Source organism: Mastigoproctus giganteus, chromosome 2, assembly GCF_048544385.1.
Source record: "Mastigoproctus giganteus isolate SK-2022 chromosome 2, ASM4854438v1, whole genome shotgun sequence".
Classification (NCBI taxonomy): domain Eukaryota; kingdom Metazoa; phylum Arthropoda; class Arachnida; order Uropygi; family Thelyphonidae; genus Mastigoproctus; species Mastigoproctus giganteus.
In genome coordinates this window covers 21,746,047-21,765,421 of record NC_143576.1, presented here as the reverse complement: position 1 = coordinate 21,765,421, position 19,375 = coordinate 21,746,047, and the positions used below count along the sequence as shown (strand labels likewise).

General features: G+C 36.2%; 1 protein-coding gene across 1 annotated transcript in view; it reads left to right on the top strand.

Annotated features, from left to right (window-relative positions):
- The window catches only part of Ilk (integrin linked kinase), a 123,867-nt gene extending 112,182 nt beyond the window's left edge, over positions 1-11,685 (top strand). The window contains exons 10-11 of the mRNA XM_090390376.1: positions 8,918-9,048; positions 11,463-11,685. Of these exons, the coding sequence (XP_090246502.1) occupies positions 8,918-9,048; positions 11,463-11,609 (278 nt within the window). The 3' untranslated portion in view covers positions 11,610-11,685. The remainder of the gene's footprint in view (positions 1-8,917; positions 9,049-11,462) is intronic.
- The last annotated feature ends 7,690 nt before the right edge of the window (positions 11,686-19,375 follow it).

Sequence of the window (19,375 nt, the reverse complement as noted above, 5' to 3'; positions counted from 1 at the left end):
TTATTCCAGTTATTAATTGTTTGTTTCCATTCTTTAAGAATTTTATTGATGTAGATATTAAATAAATTTGGTGATAGTCCACATCCTTGTTTCACTCTTTTATTAGTGTTAATTGGGTCTGATAGTTGGCCATTAGAATATTTTATACAGACTTTTGAGTTTTTATATAGGCTTTGGATCACTTTCCGGAGTTGGGTTGGGATATTTTCTTCACGTAGAATCTGCCCAAATTTTTTTCCGGTTTACATTGTCATATGCTCTTTCACAATCAATAAAGAGCAGAAATGTTGGTAGATTGAATTCTCTTCTTTTCTCCAAAATTTGTTGTAGTGAGAAAATGGCATCTATTGTGCTTCTCCCTTTTCTGAACCCACATTGTTCTTCTTCTAAGAATTGTTCACTGTATTTATTAAGTTTATTCTTTAGTATATTAGAGTATAGCTTTTCAGCAGTTGACAGCAGTGTTATCCCTCTGTAGTTGTTAGGGTTATTTCTGGAGCCTTTTTTTTGTAAATTGATTACTATTCCTGTTTCCCAATCTTTGGGTATTTGTTGCTTATGCCATATGATGTTAAATAATTTTAGTAGTTCGTTTTTTAGTAAGGTGCCCCCATATTTAAATAGTTCTACATTCAAGTTGTCTATGCCTGGGCTTTTTCGGTTTTTTGATTTTTGTAATATTAACTCTAGTTCTTCCATTGTTATATTTTTTTCTTCATCTTTGGTTATCACAGATTCATCTTCCAATTCCTTAGTGCCTGGGTTATACCATAGTTTGGAATAGTATTGCTTCCATTCTGCTTGGAAGATGGAGTTGGTTTTTATTTGATCATTTGTGTCTAGTTGTAATTTCTTAAAAATTTTAAAACCTCTTCTCTGTGGGCCTGTGATATCACGTTCTAAAGATTTAACAAATTTATCCCAGTCGTCTCGTTGGATTGTTCTGGTTAGTTTTCTGACTTCTGCTCGAAGCTTTTTATATTTTGTGTGTAGATATAGGTCTTTAGTTTATAGGACTTTTTTTTTTCATTGATTGTTTGTTTCAATTCTTCATTCCAAGTTCTTAGCCAGTTTTTATTTTTTATAGGTTTATATCCAAGACTTTCTTCAGCAGCTCCCAGAATTGATTTTTTCATGTTTGGCCAGATTTCCTCAACATTATCTCTTTCATCTGATTTGAGTTTATCTTTCAATCGACTTTCATACAGGAATTTAGTGCTTTCGTCTTCCAACAAATGTATTTTTAATTTCTTAGTAGTTTTTGTTGGTATTGTCTTCTTTTTATTAACATAATTTCTTTTTATTTTGAAAGTGCTTTCTACTAGGTAGTGATCACTGTGAATTTCACTGCCTCTGAATACTCGTGTCTCTAATTTTGTCATTTAAATTTTCATTAATGATAATATAAACTATTATAGACTTTGTGTTTCTTGCTTCCCATGTGAATTTATGGATATTCTTGTGTCTGAAAAAAAGTATTTGTAATTTTAAGTTTATTAAAAATGCAGAAGTCTATCAGGCATCTTCCATTATTGTTGACCACAGGTTCACCTTCTGATCCTATACATTTGTCTACTGATTGAGCACTAACCCTTGCATTAAAATCTCCTGCTAGTATGAGATACTCAGTTTTTGTTAGTTTGGTCTATGATCTGTTGTAATTCGTCATAAAATTCTGTGGGTTCATCAATGTTGCCTTCTACTGGTGCGTAGATGCCAATGATTGTTATTATATAAGATAGAATTTTTAGTCTTAATTTGAATATTCTGGGTGATATCCAAGAGTAGTCTAATATTTTGTTTTCCATTCTTTCTTTATTATAACAGCAACTCCCGATGATGGCCACATTTCACTTGGTATGTCAGAGTATATCATTATGAAGTTACCTATTTCTTTGGATACTTTGTTCTTCTTTTTTGTTTCGGTAATGACTGCTATGTTAATATTTCTATTTTCTAGTTCCATGGTCAGTTCATCTAATTTGTGATTTATTCCCCTAATGTTCCAAGTTGCTACTATATCCATTGCCTAGGCCGTTACCCTTGAGATCCGTCCAATTTTTTCCTTTGAGCTTATTTCGAGTATTTAGAATGTCCCCCGGATAGGTTACTAGCCTTTCACGGGGTAAGTCTAGTGGTGGGGCTGCCACCTTATAGCCCCTAGACAGGCTTTAAGTACAGCATTTCCTCTGTATGTGATTGGACAGTTATACCACTGTGAATGGTCGCCAGAGCCTCGTCTGTGAAAATGGGTCAGTTCGCCCCGAGAAGGTAAGGTTGACATTTGGGTAGGAGAGGTTAATGAATGCACATCACCACCCCTTGAACACACCCGACTTTAACAACCCTCACCCAATTCCCACAAGTCTGCTGGGAGTCATTGCGGTACAAGTAAACACATGGGTTGTGTTAGGGTATATAAGAATAGAAATAGGTGCATGTATACTTGCATGTACACCAATGCTAGGAGTTTAGTAAATAAATTTGATGAATTTCAGGTATTGCTCAAAACATCAAAGGCAGATATTGTTGGGATATCAGAGACGTGGTGTCACACAGATATAAGGAATGCAGAACTGGAATTTGGGGAGTACAACGTCTACAGAAAGGATAGACTGGATAGGAAAGGAGGAGGGGTTATGCTATTAGTTAAGAAATACATAAAATCCAAGGAGGTGAAGCCAGTCGACATCGCTGGACAGTGCAGTGTCGAGTCAGTTTGGTGTGACATAAGCATTGGGAGATCAAAATTGAGAGTAGGAGTGTGCTATAGGCCTAATGACTCTGAGTACAATAAGAAACTGTACAGGGAAATAGAGTGGGCCAGTAAATCAGAGAGTCTTATAATGGGAGATTTTAATTTCCCAGAATTGACTGGAATTTGGGGGCTGGTCACTCACACGCTAGCAAGGCTTTTGTGGATTTATTGGATGATTGTTTTCTACATCAGGATGTTCGGGAGGCAACTAGAGGGAGGAATACTCTTGATTTGATTATCAGCAGTGATTCTTCATGCATTAAGAATCTGCAGATAAATGAACCACTAGGTGGCAGTGATCACAGTGTGCTGAAGTGGGATTTACTCAAAGAGGTAACTACCATTAGGGGTAAAGGGAAGGGTTATTGCTTTCGTAAAGGCGACTACGATGGACTGAGAAAGTATTTAAATTCTATACAGTGGGACCAACTGATGATGTTACCAACAGCAAATGCAAAATGGAAAACATTCAAAGAACTTGTCTTGGAAGCTACTAGGCTTTACATACCAACTAAGAAATATTATTCAAGGTTTAGGCCTAAATGGATGTCAGATGAACTGATGAGTCATATGGCAGAGAAGAAACATGCATGGGATACATACAAATTAACACATGACACAGAAGCCTATGATAGATACAAGTTGATCTGTAACCAAGTTACAAAGGAGGTTAGGCAGGCGAAGGCAGATTACGAGAAATCTTTGGCAAGGGATGCAAAGAAAAACAGCAAAGAGTTCTTATGTAAACTCTAGAAGGAAGGTCATGAAGATTGGTCCACTTGATATCGATGGGTCAACTGTTGATGATCCTGCTCAGGTAGCTAACAAACTAAATGTATATTTTGCGTCGACATTCACACATGAGGAGTTATTTAGCGAGGGGAAAGCCAGAGGTGTATTCAACTCTAGCAGTAAGCTAGAGAATCTTGTAATAACTAAGAGTAAAGTGGAGGAGAAATTGTTGAAGATAAACACAAGAAAGGCACCCGGGGTGGATGGGATCTATCCAGTTATATTAAAGGAGGCAGCAGAGGAAGTAAGCAAACCCTTAGCCATAATTATGAGAGCTTCCTTGGACTCAGGGGAGGTACCCACAGACTGGAGATGTGCAAATGTGACCCCAATTCACAAAGGAGGATCAAAAGCTGACACAAGTAATTATAGACCTGTGAGTTTAACTTCTGTTTCAGGAAAATTAATGGAGGCACTAGTTAAAGAGGCACTGCAGGATCATTTGGACAAGACTTCATTTATAGCTCGGACACAGCATGGTTTTGTTATGGGGAAGTCTTGCCTGACCAATTTTATTGGATACTATGATGCAGTCACAAAGGAACTGGATGCAGGGAATAACTTTGATATTATATACTTGGATCTTAGAAAGGCTTTTGATACTGTTGCACATGGAAGACTGCTACACAAATTGGGCAGTGTGACATTGGAGGCAAATTGCTGCTGTGGATAAAGGTGTGGCTGAGGGGGAGAAGACAGAAAGTGGTAATCAAATGACACTGCTCGTCGTGGACTAATGTTATTAGTGGAGTCCCTCAGGGCTCAGTGTTGGGTCCATTATTGTTTTCTGTATTCATAAATGATATTGATGATGGTATATCAAGCTTAATGTCCAAATTTGCAGATGATACAAAGGTAGGTAGGGTTGTCAAGGACACTACTGACACTATGCTGCTGCAACAGGATCTGGAAAGGTTGAGCAGATGGGCTGAGAGGTGGCAAATGAAGTTTAACATTGACAAATGAAAAGTACTACACATGGGAAACAGCAACCCCAGAGCAACTTATCAACTCTGTGGTACTACACTGACAGTGGTAGAGTATGAAAGGGACCTGGGGGTGGTTGTGCAGGCAGATATGAAGTTCTCTGAGCAGTGCAGACGGGCTGCAAGAGTAGCTCATGGTGTATTGTCAATGATATATAGGAATTTTTCTAGCAAGGATAAGGAGGTGATTATTCCCTTGTATAAGGCAATGGTCAGGCCACACCTAGAGTACTGTATACAGGTCTGGAGGCCTCATTTCAAGAAGGATGTAGAGCTGCTGGAACGAGTACAGAGAAGGGCAACAAGATTAGTGAATGGAACAAAGGGGTGCTCTTACGAAGAAAGGCTTAAGTTTTGCAAATTACAGTGTCTGGAGACTAGGCACCAGCGAGGTGATCTGATAGAGGTGTATAAAGCCTTGAATGGTTTGAGCATGCTCAATGCTGATGGGATTCTTCCTCTCGCTTAGAATAATCACCTGAGAGGGCATAAATTCAAATTGAGGAAAGACAGATGTAGGATAGACGTGCGGAAAATTGCCTTTAGCCAGCGGGTGGTTGGTTGGTGGAACAGACTTTCATCCCTTGTCGTGGAAGTTGATAGCCTAAATAAGTTTAAGGCCCAGCTGGACAGGTATTTTGAATGAACAGAGGGGTGAAGTAGTGGGTTTTTTTTTTTTTTTTTTTTTTTTGGCTGATGCTGCATAAGCTTGCTTTCTTGCATCAAATGTCTCTACTAATGTTAATGCTAATGCTAAGTCTGTAAGTTACTCCTGGGTTTCTGTTCCCAATATACAAGACCTTTCATTTAAAAATGTTAATCTATAGTTACCATTTTCTGATGATATTTGTAGCAGGTTCAAATGCTTTTTGAACCAGCATATTGTGGTGTTGATTATTAAAGTCCCTTGCAACCTTCAAATCATTACCAAACTTTGGAAGTTTGGGTTTGGCACATTGGATGTAGAGTACGCTCCTATAACATAAATACTTATAATACAGATTTGCTTGTAACACTGCTTTTGTTGTTTACCCAGAAAATTCACATAACATACTGTTTTCATCAGAGTTTGATAGTTTTTTTTTTTTTTTTTTTTGTTGGGTATTAGGTGCATCAGCAACTTAGACCATATTGCACCACTGTTTATTATATCTGTAGATGTGTGTATGTGTTCTTGGACCAATTTACATGTTTTGTAGACTGAAAAACCAGAATAACTCATGGGGTGGCCTTCTCGCTCTCTCTCTCTCTCTCTCTCTCTCTCTCTCTCTCTCTCTCTCTCTCTCTCTCTCTCTCTCTCTCTCTCTCTCTCTCTCTCTCTCTCTCTCCCTCCCTCCCCCCGCCACTATGAGCTTTGCTAACTACAACCTCGATTGAAGAGGACTTTAGAAATTCCAGTGGCAGATGGGAATCAAACCCAGGCCTTTTCAGACAAGTGACAAGTCATGAAACCACTGTACTCTCATGGAGTATAAATGTGGGATATACAAGTTTTTCCAAACTACAGAGTTGATGTGGAAGTGTCAGAAGGTTCTATGCTTCCCCTAGATCACCAGTCTAAGTTTATATGTAACACATTTAATTTATAAATAAATAAAAATATAATATTTATTGTGGTACATAAAAATACAAATTCCTTCACAAAAGATCGAAATTTCTGCTCACCTTGTGAATATTCATTAGTAGCAAGAAATCTTTTATAGCTTAAAAGAATATGGATATAAGAAAAATAAGTTAGACCACCATTTTATTTTTTTTAATTCTTTTTCATTTCAAGTACCAAAACAGTAGTGACAGTATCATCAACCTTAGTAGACATTTTATACACAACTGGTCATAAAAAAGTCCCCCAGTTTTGGAAATCCTAATGACAAGAAATTGGCCATTGTTGAGGATGAAAAAGGTTACATTGGAATAGTCATTCCAGTAGAAGGTTGCCTAACTTGGCTTTATTTCTTCTATAGTTTGTTTCTGACCTCGACCTTCTGTTCTTACCTTTCATTTCTACTGGTGTTTTCCATGTACTGATATGCACTTTCTGACCTTTTTATATAAATGTAGAAATCTGTTTCATTTTTTGCAAATTGGTTTATATATTCATTATTGCATTGGTTTATATATTCATTATTGCATTGGTTTATCTATTCATTATTGCATTGAAATAATTATTTCTTTTACCTGCATCATGTCCTGTCACATATACATTGAAGTTTAACTTAAAATTGCATTTATTGTGAATATGAAACATTGTATTCTTATTTTAAAATAAATAGCTAAAATGCTTTCTCATATTTTTGTTACTTTATAGATTTTCTTCTCATATAAATTTTATTCTATATCATTAATTAAGAGAATTAATTAATAAAAAATCAATAAATAGATGCCCACTGTAATTGTTTTCTATTATTAATTTTTATTATATATATATGTTCTTATACTTGACTAGCACAAGATTTTATGTTTACGGCACGAACTTTCCATAACTGCAGCTAGAGGCACTCTCCCTGATCTCTACTGAGCTGACTTTATGTGCATATGCCAGTACTTGTCGAGCTAGTGTTGTATGTAGAGTTTTTTAGCCGCTTGTCACTGATGATTGTTTTGAAGCAAGTATCATGTCGAACATAGAGATTGAACAGTGATGTACAATTCGTTATTGTGTCAGATGGGGCTTAAATGCATCGGAAACAATTAAAGAGATGAATGAAGCATATGGTATTGAGTGTCTTGGTAGGACGGCCATATTTAAATGGCACAAATGATTCAGTGAAGACTGTGAGCCTTGCAGATGACCCAAGACCCAGTCAGCCTTACTTCTCAACAACTCCCTAGCAAATCACAAAAGATCGGGAAATCTTGGATGAAGGAATGCGAATTACACTTTGTGACTTAGCTGTTAGAATTTCCATTTCATGTGGGTGCTCACAATATTGTGAAAGGTCACCTGAAAATGTTGCGAATCTGTGCTCGCTCGACTCCACACAATTTGACTCCAGAACAAAAATAGCAAAGAGTAGACTTGTGCAAAGAAATTGTTGATCATTTTGAAACATGGTCAAAACTTCTTAAATGGAATAGTGATGAATGATCCAGAGACAAAACAACAGTCAAGTGAGTGAAAGCATTTTGATTCACCAAGACCTAAGAAATTTTGAGCTTCTCATTTGACTGACAAGCAAATAGTTCTTGTGTATGCCTCCGTGGGCAGGAGCAGCAGTGCGTAGCACACGTTTCTTGATTAGACCGGGGTTCGAGCCCGTGACCACCAAATACGGAGGATGCAGAAAGGTCAGGAAACGACCACCGCATATCCCTAGAGCAATATGGCATTAGTTGCTAATGCTCCTAATAAAATCAAATAACAACAACAACAAGTTCTTGTGTTTTTTGACATAAAAGGCATTCTTGTTACACATTTTGTGCCTTGTGAAACAACTATAAATGAGGGAGCATCCTCTGAGGTTCTTAGAGTCAAACTTTAGTGCACCATCCGTGAGAAATGTCAAGAACTTTCCAGTGTGAAGTGGTTTCTCCATCAAGACAATGCCAGGCCCTATACGACTTATATTGTGCAGCCAGCGATCACTGCCATAGGTGCCAAGGTTCTGCCACATCTCCCTTTTTCACCAAACTTAGTTTCATGATTTCTTCCTGTTTCCATGTATGAAGAAAGCTCTGAAAAGCAACAACGATGCTTACAGAACAACAACAACAGAAGCACTTCACAGTCTTTCAAAAAATGGCTTGCAAGAAGCATTGAATGCGTGGGTACAATTGTGGCAAAAATGTGCAAAGTTCTAGGGAGAGTATTTTGAGAAAGAGAAATTTTCAGAAGATTCAGATGATTACAATTAAGATAAAATATTGTACCAGTCCATGAATTAAATGATCACCTTTTGTAGTTGATGTGACACACTTAAAAAGGTGGCAAAAGAACATTGCATTGGTCTGTATTAATTTAGCAACAAGAAACATTTTTTTCCCCCTTTTTTTTCTTTAGAATAGAAATTTATTTTCTTCTTTCTTTCTCAGTTTTATGAAAACTGAGAAAGAAAGAAGAAATCATAAAAATATATAAAATGCATTTAATGTGTTTGATTTATTATATTTATAAAAGATTTGGAAATATTTATGCTGTTTCATAATTATGCATTTTGTTTATATAAAATGTTTTGTGCCATATTGGAATAATAAAATTAATTCTTGACTACTATCATTTTTAATTATAATTTATTCTGATCATTGTTAAGAAAACTGTTTTGTTCCCTGGAAATTTTATATTTATCTATTTTTCAAAATTAGAGTTCGTATTTCAGTGAAAATTTTAATTCTACTTTGATTCATAGGAATATAGTCTCATTACTCTGTTATTCAATACTAGCCCTGCAAAAGAAACAAGATGATATAAATGCTAAAGCAGCTGATATGTGGAGTTATGCAGTGCTGCTCTGGGAGTTAGCAACAAGGGAGGTTCCATTTTCTGATTTGTCACCCATGGAAATTGGAATGAAGGTTTGTATTCATTAGTATTTAGCATTGGTATTAATCCATATGGTGCAAGGAAGCCCTAGGCTTTTGCTGCACCAGCCAAAAATAAAATAAAAACCCATCTGTGTGTTTCCCTTCTCATTGGTACTAATCTATCCAACCTTTGAAGTTCCCCAAGCTGTGAGCCTCAACTACTTATTCTAGTAATTAACAACTTGAAGACTAAAGGAAAATCTTCCTACAAACCAGTCTAAACCTCTTCCCCCATAATTAGAATTTATATTCCCTAGTTCTAGTATTATTTATATATCACTTTTACTATCCCCCTCCCAGAGTCTTATAGACCTCAATCAAATTTCATAGGCCTCATTTTAAAAGTCTTTCCTTATAGGGCAGTTTTAGCCAACCTTACCATGCATTATTGTTTGTATTTAAATTCTTTTAAGAAGCCTTTTTTTTTTTTTTTTTAGGTATAGGCTCAATACTTGGGCACAGTATTCCAATTGCAGTCTCACCATGCTTTATTTCTCTATGTAAGACACACTGTCAGCCCTCCTAAAAATTTCATGTCTTCCTGAATTGCAACATCCCCTCCCCCCAATCTCTCCAGCTATACTGTCTTTAATTCACCTTCTAAGTATATGTTATTTTGAAGTTATTTCCCAAAAGTAAAACCTTGTATTTTGGAACATGAGAACATAGGCGCCACTTTTCTAATCATCTCTGAAGCATACCTAAGTTACTCTGAAGGGCTGCATGGTTTGTTGACCATGGTTCAAGTACCCTTGACTGCTAAATACAGTTAATTATTGTATTCTTGTTAGAATGATTAATGATATATTCTTCCAATGTATGTGGTTATGCTGGAATATAAATAGAACATTTTTAAACCTGTGAGCCCCACATAAACTGCCTTTTTCATAAAATGCCTCATGCCTTTTTCACAACATCACTGTGTAATTTGAACTGAAAACCTCAAATTGCCCATTTTTAACATTATAAATATCTCTAGATGAATATTCTCACCTTTTGTTCCCTTAAAAGTTCTAATTTATTTGAAAATATCTATTGCTTCCAGTTAGTGGTTCTAAACCATTTTGAGCCCAATCCCCCACCCCTCCCATTTTACCGAGAATTGTTTTGTAAAACCTCCTTCATAGAAATCAAAACAGTTGTGTTTTTTTTTTTTTTTTTTTTTAGGAGCATTAGCAACTAAGGCCATATTGCTCCGGGATATGCAGTGGTCATTCCCTGACCTTTCCACATCCTCCGTATTTGATGGTGACGGGCTCGAACCCCGGTCTAATCAAGAAGCATGTGCTACGCACTGCTGCTCCTTCCCACCTGGCTACGGAGGCCCCATCAAAGCAATGTTTTCTGTATAAAACTGATTTTAAAAAATATTTATCTTATATACAAATTTTGATAGTGTAACTGTGAATTTCTAAGGCTTTGCTGCTAAAGTAAAATATGCATAACTGTGTAAATCTATAAACTATTTGATATTCTGCTTAACCTTTTTCATCAAAGAACTTTAAACAAATTCATATTATTACAGATTTTGTCTTATCATTGGTAGATAAGAAAATATAGGAAATTATATTTAATATAATATGAATTTATATAATGTAAATACAGGGGTCTTTGTTATCTGAGGATAGTTGGTTCCAGAAAATTCCACTTAAAACAGGGACCAAATTTTCATAATGCATATTATGTACTTGTACATAGTAAAAAATGGATTGAAGGAACTGAAAAATGAGACAATTATTTTATTAGATATTGTTTATTATAATACATTGAACAATGTAAGGTTAAGTAAAGTTCATTGAAGTTACACTATTTAACCTCAGAATGCCGAATCATATTCTTTGCTCTGCTTTTAATATCTCCTTCATTATTTAGGATGGTGTGAATTGTTGTTTCTGGGATCTCAAGGGAATGTGCAATATTGATTACTTGTTCTTTCCTTGTTTTACGACGTATAACTTCTAATTTAACATCTAAACCATAACTTTTGCTTTTTTTTTTTTTTTTTTTTTTGTGATGTTTTATCATCAGCACTTCGCTTTGAATGACTAAAGCTAAGAATTCACTTAACATAAAATTTATTGAAAATACCAGACGCATCTACTACAAGCAGCAGTAAGCGAGAAACTGATTCTAGGTAGAGGGAATTGAGTCAACAGGACACTCGCAGGAAGACCGGGACAGAAATAGTTAAGCATGTAGTGGGGTGCTTCAACATAAGTTGAAACAAAGTACATAGATACTTTTATATTTTTTATGTTTTCATATTTTTTGTGTTATTTGCAACCTTGTAACTGCGAAGACTCGGATACAGGGGACTTTACCATATATTCCATTGAGAAACACTGAATTTATCTGAGCAAGAATATGTTATAGGTTTTGAAGCCTTTTCTTAATTTATTTTTCAGATTGCACTGGAAGGTCTGCGTATTACAATTCCTCCTGGAATTTCACAGCATATGGCTCGTTTTGTTCGTATCTGCATGAATGAAGATCCTGGAAAGCGACCAACATTTGACATGATCCTTCCGATCTTGGAGAAAATGAAACAGTAACAGTTTTGCAGCCTTAAATGCTTGATCTTTGTGGAAAAAATAATTAAAATTATGAAAGTCTAAAACTCATTTCATATTCACTGCCAACCTTAGTTTTTATTGTTAATTTATACTGTTTATCATATTTCATATACTGCTTCAGTCTTACTAATGTGCTCAGTTACATTTTAAATATTTGATTTTTATGTAGTTATGTGTTCAAAACTGTAAACTGTTGGTTAAAAACTGGTTAGTTATATTGGTTTATTATTAGTTATTGGTTTAGTTTTATGTTTCTTATACTGGAATTTTTTAAAGTTATTAATTAATCTCATTAAAACTGGATTGCCTCTCATATTAGGTGGATAAAATGAAGAGAGTTGAGAATTAAGCATATCAAGACGTCAGATTTGGATAAAATGGTTAGTAAAATTTTTAATAACTTCTAAAGAAACTACATAATTAATCTCAAGAATGTTTGGATCTCTTAGTCAAACAGAAATACTAGGAACAGAGATGTAATAATTTTACTGTGTCTGATGATACAGCACTAAAGACTATTTTTGAAGGATTGATCTGCATTGTGTGCTCTTTCATATCACTTTCCCAAGAAAAAGCAATCATTCATGATTGCGTTTTCTTGGGAAAGTGATACACAAATTGGCAGAAACACATGTATTGAAGCCCAACAAGGAACAGTTTAAGGGAAGGGAGACATATAAAAAGTGCTGCTGTGGTTCTTAATTTTAGAAGCATTCCAACTTCTTGAGATATTCATAAAGTAAAAGTATTGCAAGAGACAATTGGCAGTCAACAATTATGATTTGTGAAAACACTGGATTATAATAGTTGGAACCAAACTGCCTGTTAATTCAGGTGCCAAGATTTATTTTACAGAAATAGAAGATTTATATTGTTGAAAACTAGTGCACTGAACTAGAACTGAACCAGAAGCATAAATCAGAAAAACCCAATATTTTTATCAGAGCTAAATTCATACTTAACCAGAAACCATTATTTATTTCACTCTTTTTTTTTTTAGTTTATATAATTTGTGTGTTCTAAGATGTTATTTTCATAACACCTGGTGCTTAAAGCTCGTGCTGGAGAATTTCTCATCACGATTTTATCAAAAAATTTGTCCTATTTATATATTCTTATTTCTTGGGAAGTTTTTTAAAATTTATTGAGAAATTTTATTAAAAGAAAAATAACAGTTTTAATACCAAAAAAATCTGATTTTTCAAATTATAGTGGTATACATTAATTACTGTTGAGATAGTATGGTTGAAATTGTTACACCCAATTGTGCCTTATCATTAATTTTCACATGTGCCTCACTTCTCTTGATCAGCAACAGCTACTTTAGTATTTTGTTTTTTTGCAAAAAGTGTAAAGTAGAAATGTAAATGTATAGAGTGCTACAATACACATATAAAATGCTATGATTTGTAAATAAATCATAAATAATTTGGTTAATTTAATTAAATTTCTTAATTTTTGATTATTTGTAATATTTTAAGGCATGAAAACAAGCAAAAAAAATGTTTATAATTGTTGGCAGCAACTTAAACGAAGTATTAATGATAAGGACTCAGCAATTTTTGTATTTGTGAGAAATCATTTTCGTGCAGAGTATCATCTACTGGCTTGAATCCATATTGCGAAGAGTGCATGAAATGAGGGAGAGAGTACATGACACATTTGTCTACAGTAACCACCAAAAGATTTAAAATGGAATCAAAAATCAACAAATATCTAAAAAGAATACAACTCTTGAAGGAATTTTTTCCAATTTGGCTGCAAAATATGGTATTGCAACACAAAAAATTGGCAATTGTAATTTTATTCAAGAAGGTCTAAGAGATAAAGGTTTTATTTTACCAGAACAACCCACAGATGTAATTAATATACAAATACAACAAATTTTTTTAAAAAAATTGGAAAAAATTGATGAAATGAAACGTAGAAACACAGAAGTTAGTCTGTCACTTTAAAAGTGTAAATATCATTATTTGAATTAGTATATAGTAGTGGCATATGCTGCAAGAAAGCAAGCTATATAAAGCATCAGAGAAGAAAAAAAAAAAAAACTTCCTACATTACCTGTCCACCCATCCCCTCCAATAATTTGTCTTGTTCTTCCTTGAATTTATTCAAGCAATAAATGGAAGTTCGTCCCAATAATCAACCATCCACTGGCTGAAGACAAACCTCTGCACAGCTATCCTGCAACCATCCTTCCTCAGTTTGAATTTATGCCCCATCCTTTTTGCAGTCTGAGCAAGAGGAAGAATGCCATCAACATAGAGCTTGCTCAATCCATTCCAAGCCTTACACACCTCAGTCAGATCACCGTGCAGGTGCTCTGATTTTCCATTTGTAGAAATAGAACCTTTCTTGGTATAACCACCCTTTTATTCCCTTCATGAATCTCATAGTCTTTCTCTGAACCCGTTCCAGCAAATCTACATCATTCCTAAAACGAGCACTTCAGACCTGTACGCAGTACTCGAGAACTCAGGATGTGGACTGGCCATTGCCTTGTACAGTGGGATAATGACCTTATCCATGCTAGCAAAGTTCCTGTATATCATTGACAAGACCCATGAGCTTCTCTGGCAGCCTTCTGCACTGCTCTGAAAATTTCATATCTAACTGCACAATTACCCCCAGGTCTTTTTCATTCTCCACTAACCTGAGTGTAGTACACAGCTGGTACATTACTCTGGGGTTACTGCTACCCATATGCAGTACTTTGCATCTGTTAATGTTAAACTTCAATGATCATTTCTCAGCCTGTCCACCCCTAATTTTTCTAGATTTTATTGCAGTGGCATACCTTGATTACTGTTATTAACTGCCCTGCCAACCTTTGTATCATCTGAAAACTTAGACATTAAACCTGATATATCAGTATCATTAATAAATTGAGAAAACAAGAAAGGGCCCAGCACTGAACCCTGGGGTACTCCACTAATATCTTTAGTGTGTGACAAGTACTGTCCATTAATAACCACTCTGTCTTCTCTTACTTAACCATTCCTTTATCTATAGCAGTAACTTGCCTTTAATGCCACACTGCTCCAATAAACTGATGATAGAAGGATTTTTGTTATGAAAATTTAATGAAAAATGAGATCACTTATGAAATTTATAATTATAACCAAGAAAATGAAGACATACTCAGAAGCTAGCTTTCAAAAGAAGTTGGAACAGTCAGTTATTGAAAATTTCAAAACCAATCAAGTAATCAATGACTATTTTATTCATTATCAAAAGAAATTAATATTTCAAAAGAAACAAAATTGAGTGGAAATTGTTGATTGAGATACATTACATGTTAAAAATAGAACTAGATTCTATTTTTGTTATTATCAGAGAATTCAACAGATTGTGTTTTTAAAAGTAATTTTATTAAAAACAATGTCTATGTCATGAATTGTAATAATGTTTTGCATGTTTTATATCACTGACCATTGCCTTGTCACATGTTTTTTCTTACATTTGTTTGGTCGGTCTTTTTGATTATTATTATTATTATATATTTTTTATCTCAAAACATGTTTTCTGCTTTTTATAGTTGACAAATGTAGGTGAATTGTAGTTGACAAATATATAAAAAAAATTAATAAAATATACTATTTTTGATGCAATTTTGATGTATTTAAAAAAATATTTTATAAACACCCAAGATTCTGAAGAATAATTTAAATGTCCTAATTTCTCAAGAACCTGAGAAATATCATCATCTCTAAAAGTATTGTAATAATGAATTGTTCAAAAATAGAAAGTCCTATTTTTGGAAGGATAAAGTGGTTAAAACACTTAAAACATATATAATACATAGTAATGTGAATAATGAAATACAAGTTCAGTTTCTATTTATAAATAGAAACAATAAAATACAGTGCACACAATTCACAGTGTTAAAACTTGACTTATAGTTGAATATGTGTAGATATGAGTTATCCAGTTGGTGTTTGACTGACATGATGATTATGCAAAGCCACTTTAGGATAAACAGAATTTTTTAACCTGCAGTTCTTCACCAACCGGTGAAATACCACCACTTTGCTTATTGGAGGCTTGAAGTGGTGAAACCCATGTTTAGTCTCTAGAGCAAAGTTTCCGGCAACCCCCCCCCCCCCATACTTCACCTTCAACCCATGCACGGTACTAAGTACTATAGGTTTTGATACCTTTCGTGTTTGGGGTTTTCATAAAAAAAAAAAAAAAATATAAAATGCACAGTTTCAATAATATTTTGTCATCTCAAAGGAGTGTTTTTTATTTAAATATATACAGTATACTTTGTGCAGTTCTTCTTCTTCTTCTTTAATGCTGCTGAATGGCATTTGCGACTTTGTTTTGATATTGTTCTCTGTCTAGCGCTGCATGTAGAATTTGTGCTGTTGTCATGTGAAGCCAGGTGTTGATGTTACCTAGCCATGCCATTTTCGGTCTGCCTGGCCGTTTCTTGCCTTCGATCTTTCCCTCCAGGATGAGTGGTAGTAGGTGATATTTTTGTTGGTTCCTAGCGATGTGACCTAGGTACTTGCATTTCCTGCTGATGATGGTTTTGAGCAGGTCCCGTTCCGTGTGCATGTCCTGCAGGACCTGTGCGTTGGTTATCTTGGCTGTCCACGGAATTTTCAGCATTCTTCGGTAGAGCCACATTTCGAAGGCCTGGAGCTTTTTTGTAGTGGCTGATGTTAGAGTCCAGGTTTCTACACCGTAGAGCAGTATTGGCCAGATGTAGCATTTCAATGTGCGTAATTTGAGCATGATGTTCAAGCTTCTGTCGGTGAGGAGGGTTCTCCATTTGGTGAATGCCTGCCTGGCTTGTTCAATTCTGCTTTTGATTTCGGCCTCATGGTTCAGCTGGTCATCAATGAGTACTCCAAGATACTTGAAGCGGTGTATTTGCTCTAATTTTTCGTTGTTTAGTTTGATCGTGATTTTGCTTGCAGTCCTGCTGACCTTCATCACCTTTGTTTTCTTTTTGTTGATTCGTAGCCCCCATGCGTGGCTTTCTATGTCCACTTTGTTCAAGATGGTCTGTAAATCTTGTTCTGAATCCGTTATTAGTGCTGTGTCATCGGCATATCTTAAGTTATTGATGTAGTGTCCGTTAACTTTTATGCCAATGTTCTTGTCAGCCAGTGTTTGGTCGAAGATCATTTCCGAATAGATGTTAAAAAGAATGGGAGATAATGGACAGCCTTGCCGGACGCCTTTTTTTTATTGGAATTGGGTCTGTCAGGTCATTGTCATAGCGAAGCCGGGCTGTTTGATTCCAGTAGAGAGTTGTAATAAAGTTGATATCATTGTTTTCAAGCCCAAGTTTTCTCAGTCGGTCAATTAGGCGGTCGTGGTCTACTGAATCGAAGGCTTTCTCGTAGTCAATAAAACATATATACACGTCTTTTTGATGTTCATAGCACCTTTGTAGCAATATTTGTAAACAGAAAATTGCTTCTCTGGTGCCTAGTCCCCTGCAGAATCCGAACTGTGTGTTTCCTAGTGCACTTTTGCACTTACATCTTATCCATTGCTGAATCACCTTGAGGAAGACTTTTAGCACCTGGCTCATTAGACTGATCAGCCTGAAGCCTTCGCATTTCCGGCTGGTAGCCTTTTTTGGTAGGGCCACAAAGATGGATTGGAGCCATTCGGATGGAATGTCGTTGTTGTTGTAGATTTGTTTGAACCATTTCATTAGTTGTTGGATGTTGCTGTAGTCTAGTTGTTTCAGCAGTTCCACATGAATCTGATCAGGTCCACAGGTCTTGTCTGGCTTTGTTATTTGGATGGCATGTTCCACTTCAGATGTTAATATGTGGAGATTGTCTTCCTGTGTTTGTTGTTGCGTTTCTGCCGGCTTTCTGTTGGTGCCGAACAGATTGTATATATAGCTCTTCCAGGTGTCGAGTTTGGCTTGTTTGCTTAGTATAGGTTGATTGTTGTCCGTATATAAACTTGGGATAGGAGCCGGTTTGTAGATGTTTCCAGCTTCTTTAAGCTTCTTGTGCAGGTTATAGTTGTCATTTTTCTTGATTAGGTCTTCGATTTCTGCACACTGATCTTCCATCCATTTTTCCTTCGCCTTCTGGATTTCCTGTTTGATCTTTTGTTGTATTTCTTTGTATTTTTCCCGGTTGTTGTTGCTTTTGAATATTCTCCGTTCATCCATTAGGTCTAGTATGTGCTGGGTCATCCACCGTTGTTTCTTTTTCGACGCCTGATGTCCTAGCAGGGTTTCTGCTGTTTCATTGATGCATTGTTTGAGTGAACGCCCGAATGCTTGCATGTCTGTTGTTACTGCTTCGATCGATCGGATTGTAGTGTTGAGATGAAGCTGTACTTGTCGCCTGTTGCCATTGTTCTTCAGTTTCTCCAGGTCGATTCTTTTTGTTGTGCTTGTGCGTTTGACTGCTCGTAATTTGAGACGTAGTGTTGCTATTACTGGGTTATGGTCTGATGATATGTCAGCTCCGGGGTAAGTTTTTGCCTTGAGGACAATTGACTTATATCTGATGTTGATTAAGATGTGATCAATTTGGTTCCTGACGATATTGTCAGAGTCTTGTGGTGAGGTCCAGGTGTATAGTCGTCGAGGTGGTAGTTTGAACCAAGTGTTGGCAATGCTAAATTTTTCTTCTTGGCAGAACTGGACGAGTCTGTCGCCTCGTTCATTCCGTGTCCCCAAGCCATGTTCTCCGACTATGTTTTGTAGCTTTCCTTGACCGATTTTGGCATTAAAGTCACCGAGGATGACCGTCATGTCGTGCTTCTTCAGCGACTTTAAAGTGTTGCTTAGCTTGTCGTAGAACAATTCAATTTCTTGATCGTCTTTGTCCGCTGTTGGTGCGTAGACCTGGAGCACATTCAGGTTGATCTTGTTGCCTGCTAGCTGTAGTAGTGCGATTCGTTCCGATATTGGGATGAAACTGGTGACTTTGTTGGCCAGTTGTTTGTGGACAACGAAAGCGACGCCGTACGTCTGCTTGGTGTTCTCTTCTCCTCCGGAACAGAAGACGTGGTGGTCGTTTGATATAAACTTCTTTGTTCCAGGCCATTTGGTTTCACTTAGCCCAAGTATGTTGATGTTAATGCGTTCCATTTCTTGTAAAGCATTGGCTAGTTTTCCTGGTTGTAGTAGGCTTCTAACGTTCCATGTAGCTAGTTTCAGAAAATTCTTCGACGCAAGCTCGGAGATTCTTAGCACCCCTGTCCCATTCAAGGGACGCCGAGACTCAGGGCCGTGGTTTATTTTGCTTGCTATCATTGAAGTTTTCAAGGGAAGGATAATCCAAGTAGTTTCCCGTTGCTTTCTTGGATCACAATTTAGTTGAAAAGGTCGTGTGTGGACCTTTTGAAACGGGTTTCGTCTGACGTCTCCACTGAAACCTTTCCGCCATGGGAGGCCCTTCTGGGAGCATATAGCTCCCGACGGTATAGCTTTCAGTTTCTTTAATGTACGCAAACTCTCTCGCCACGTTAAGGCACCGTTTCTCGAGAGAGTATGCAGTTCTAATTTCCTAAAAAAGATGGTGTGGGTTTTCATTAGGTTGTGATCATAAATTGCATGTATCAAGTGGTTGGTTTAACTGTTAGCTGACGAAAGATGAGAATTTTTTTCTTCTGTGAGATAAAAAAAAAAGTCTGAAACCGAACTCAGCCATGTTGTGAAAAAAATTCATAGGAGTTCCCTGCACTGGTGATAGAATTTGAATCCAGTTCTTTTCTATTGTTGTAGAATGGTGATTATAACAACTGTGCTA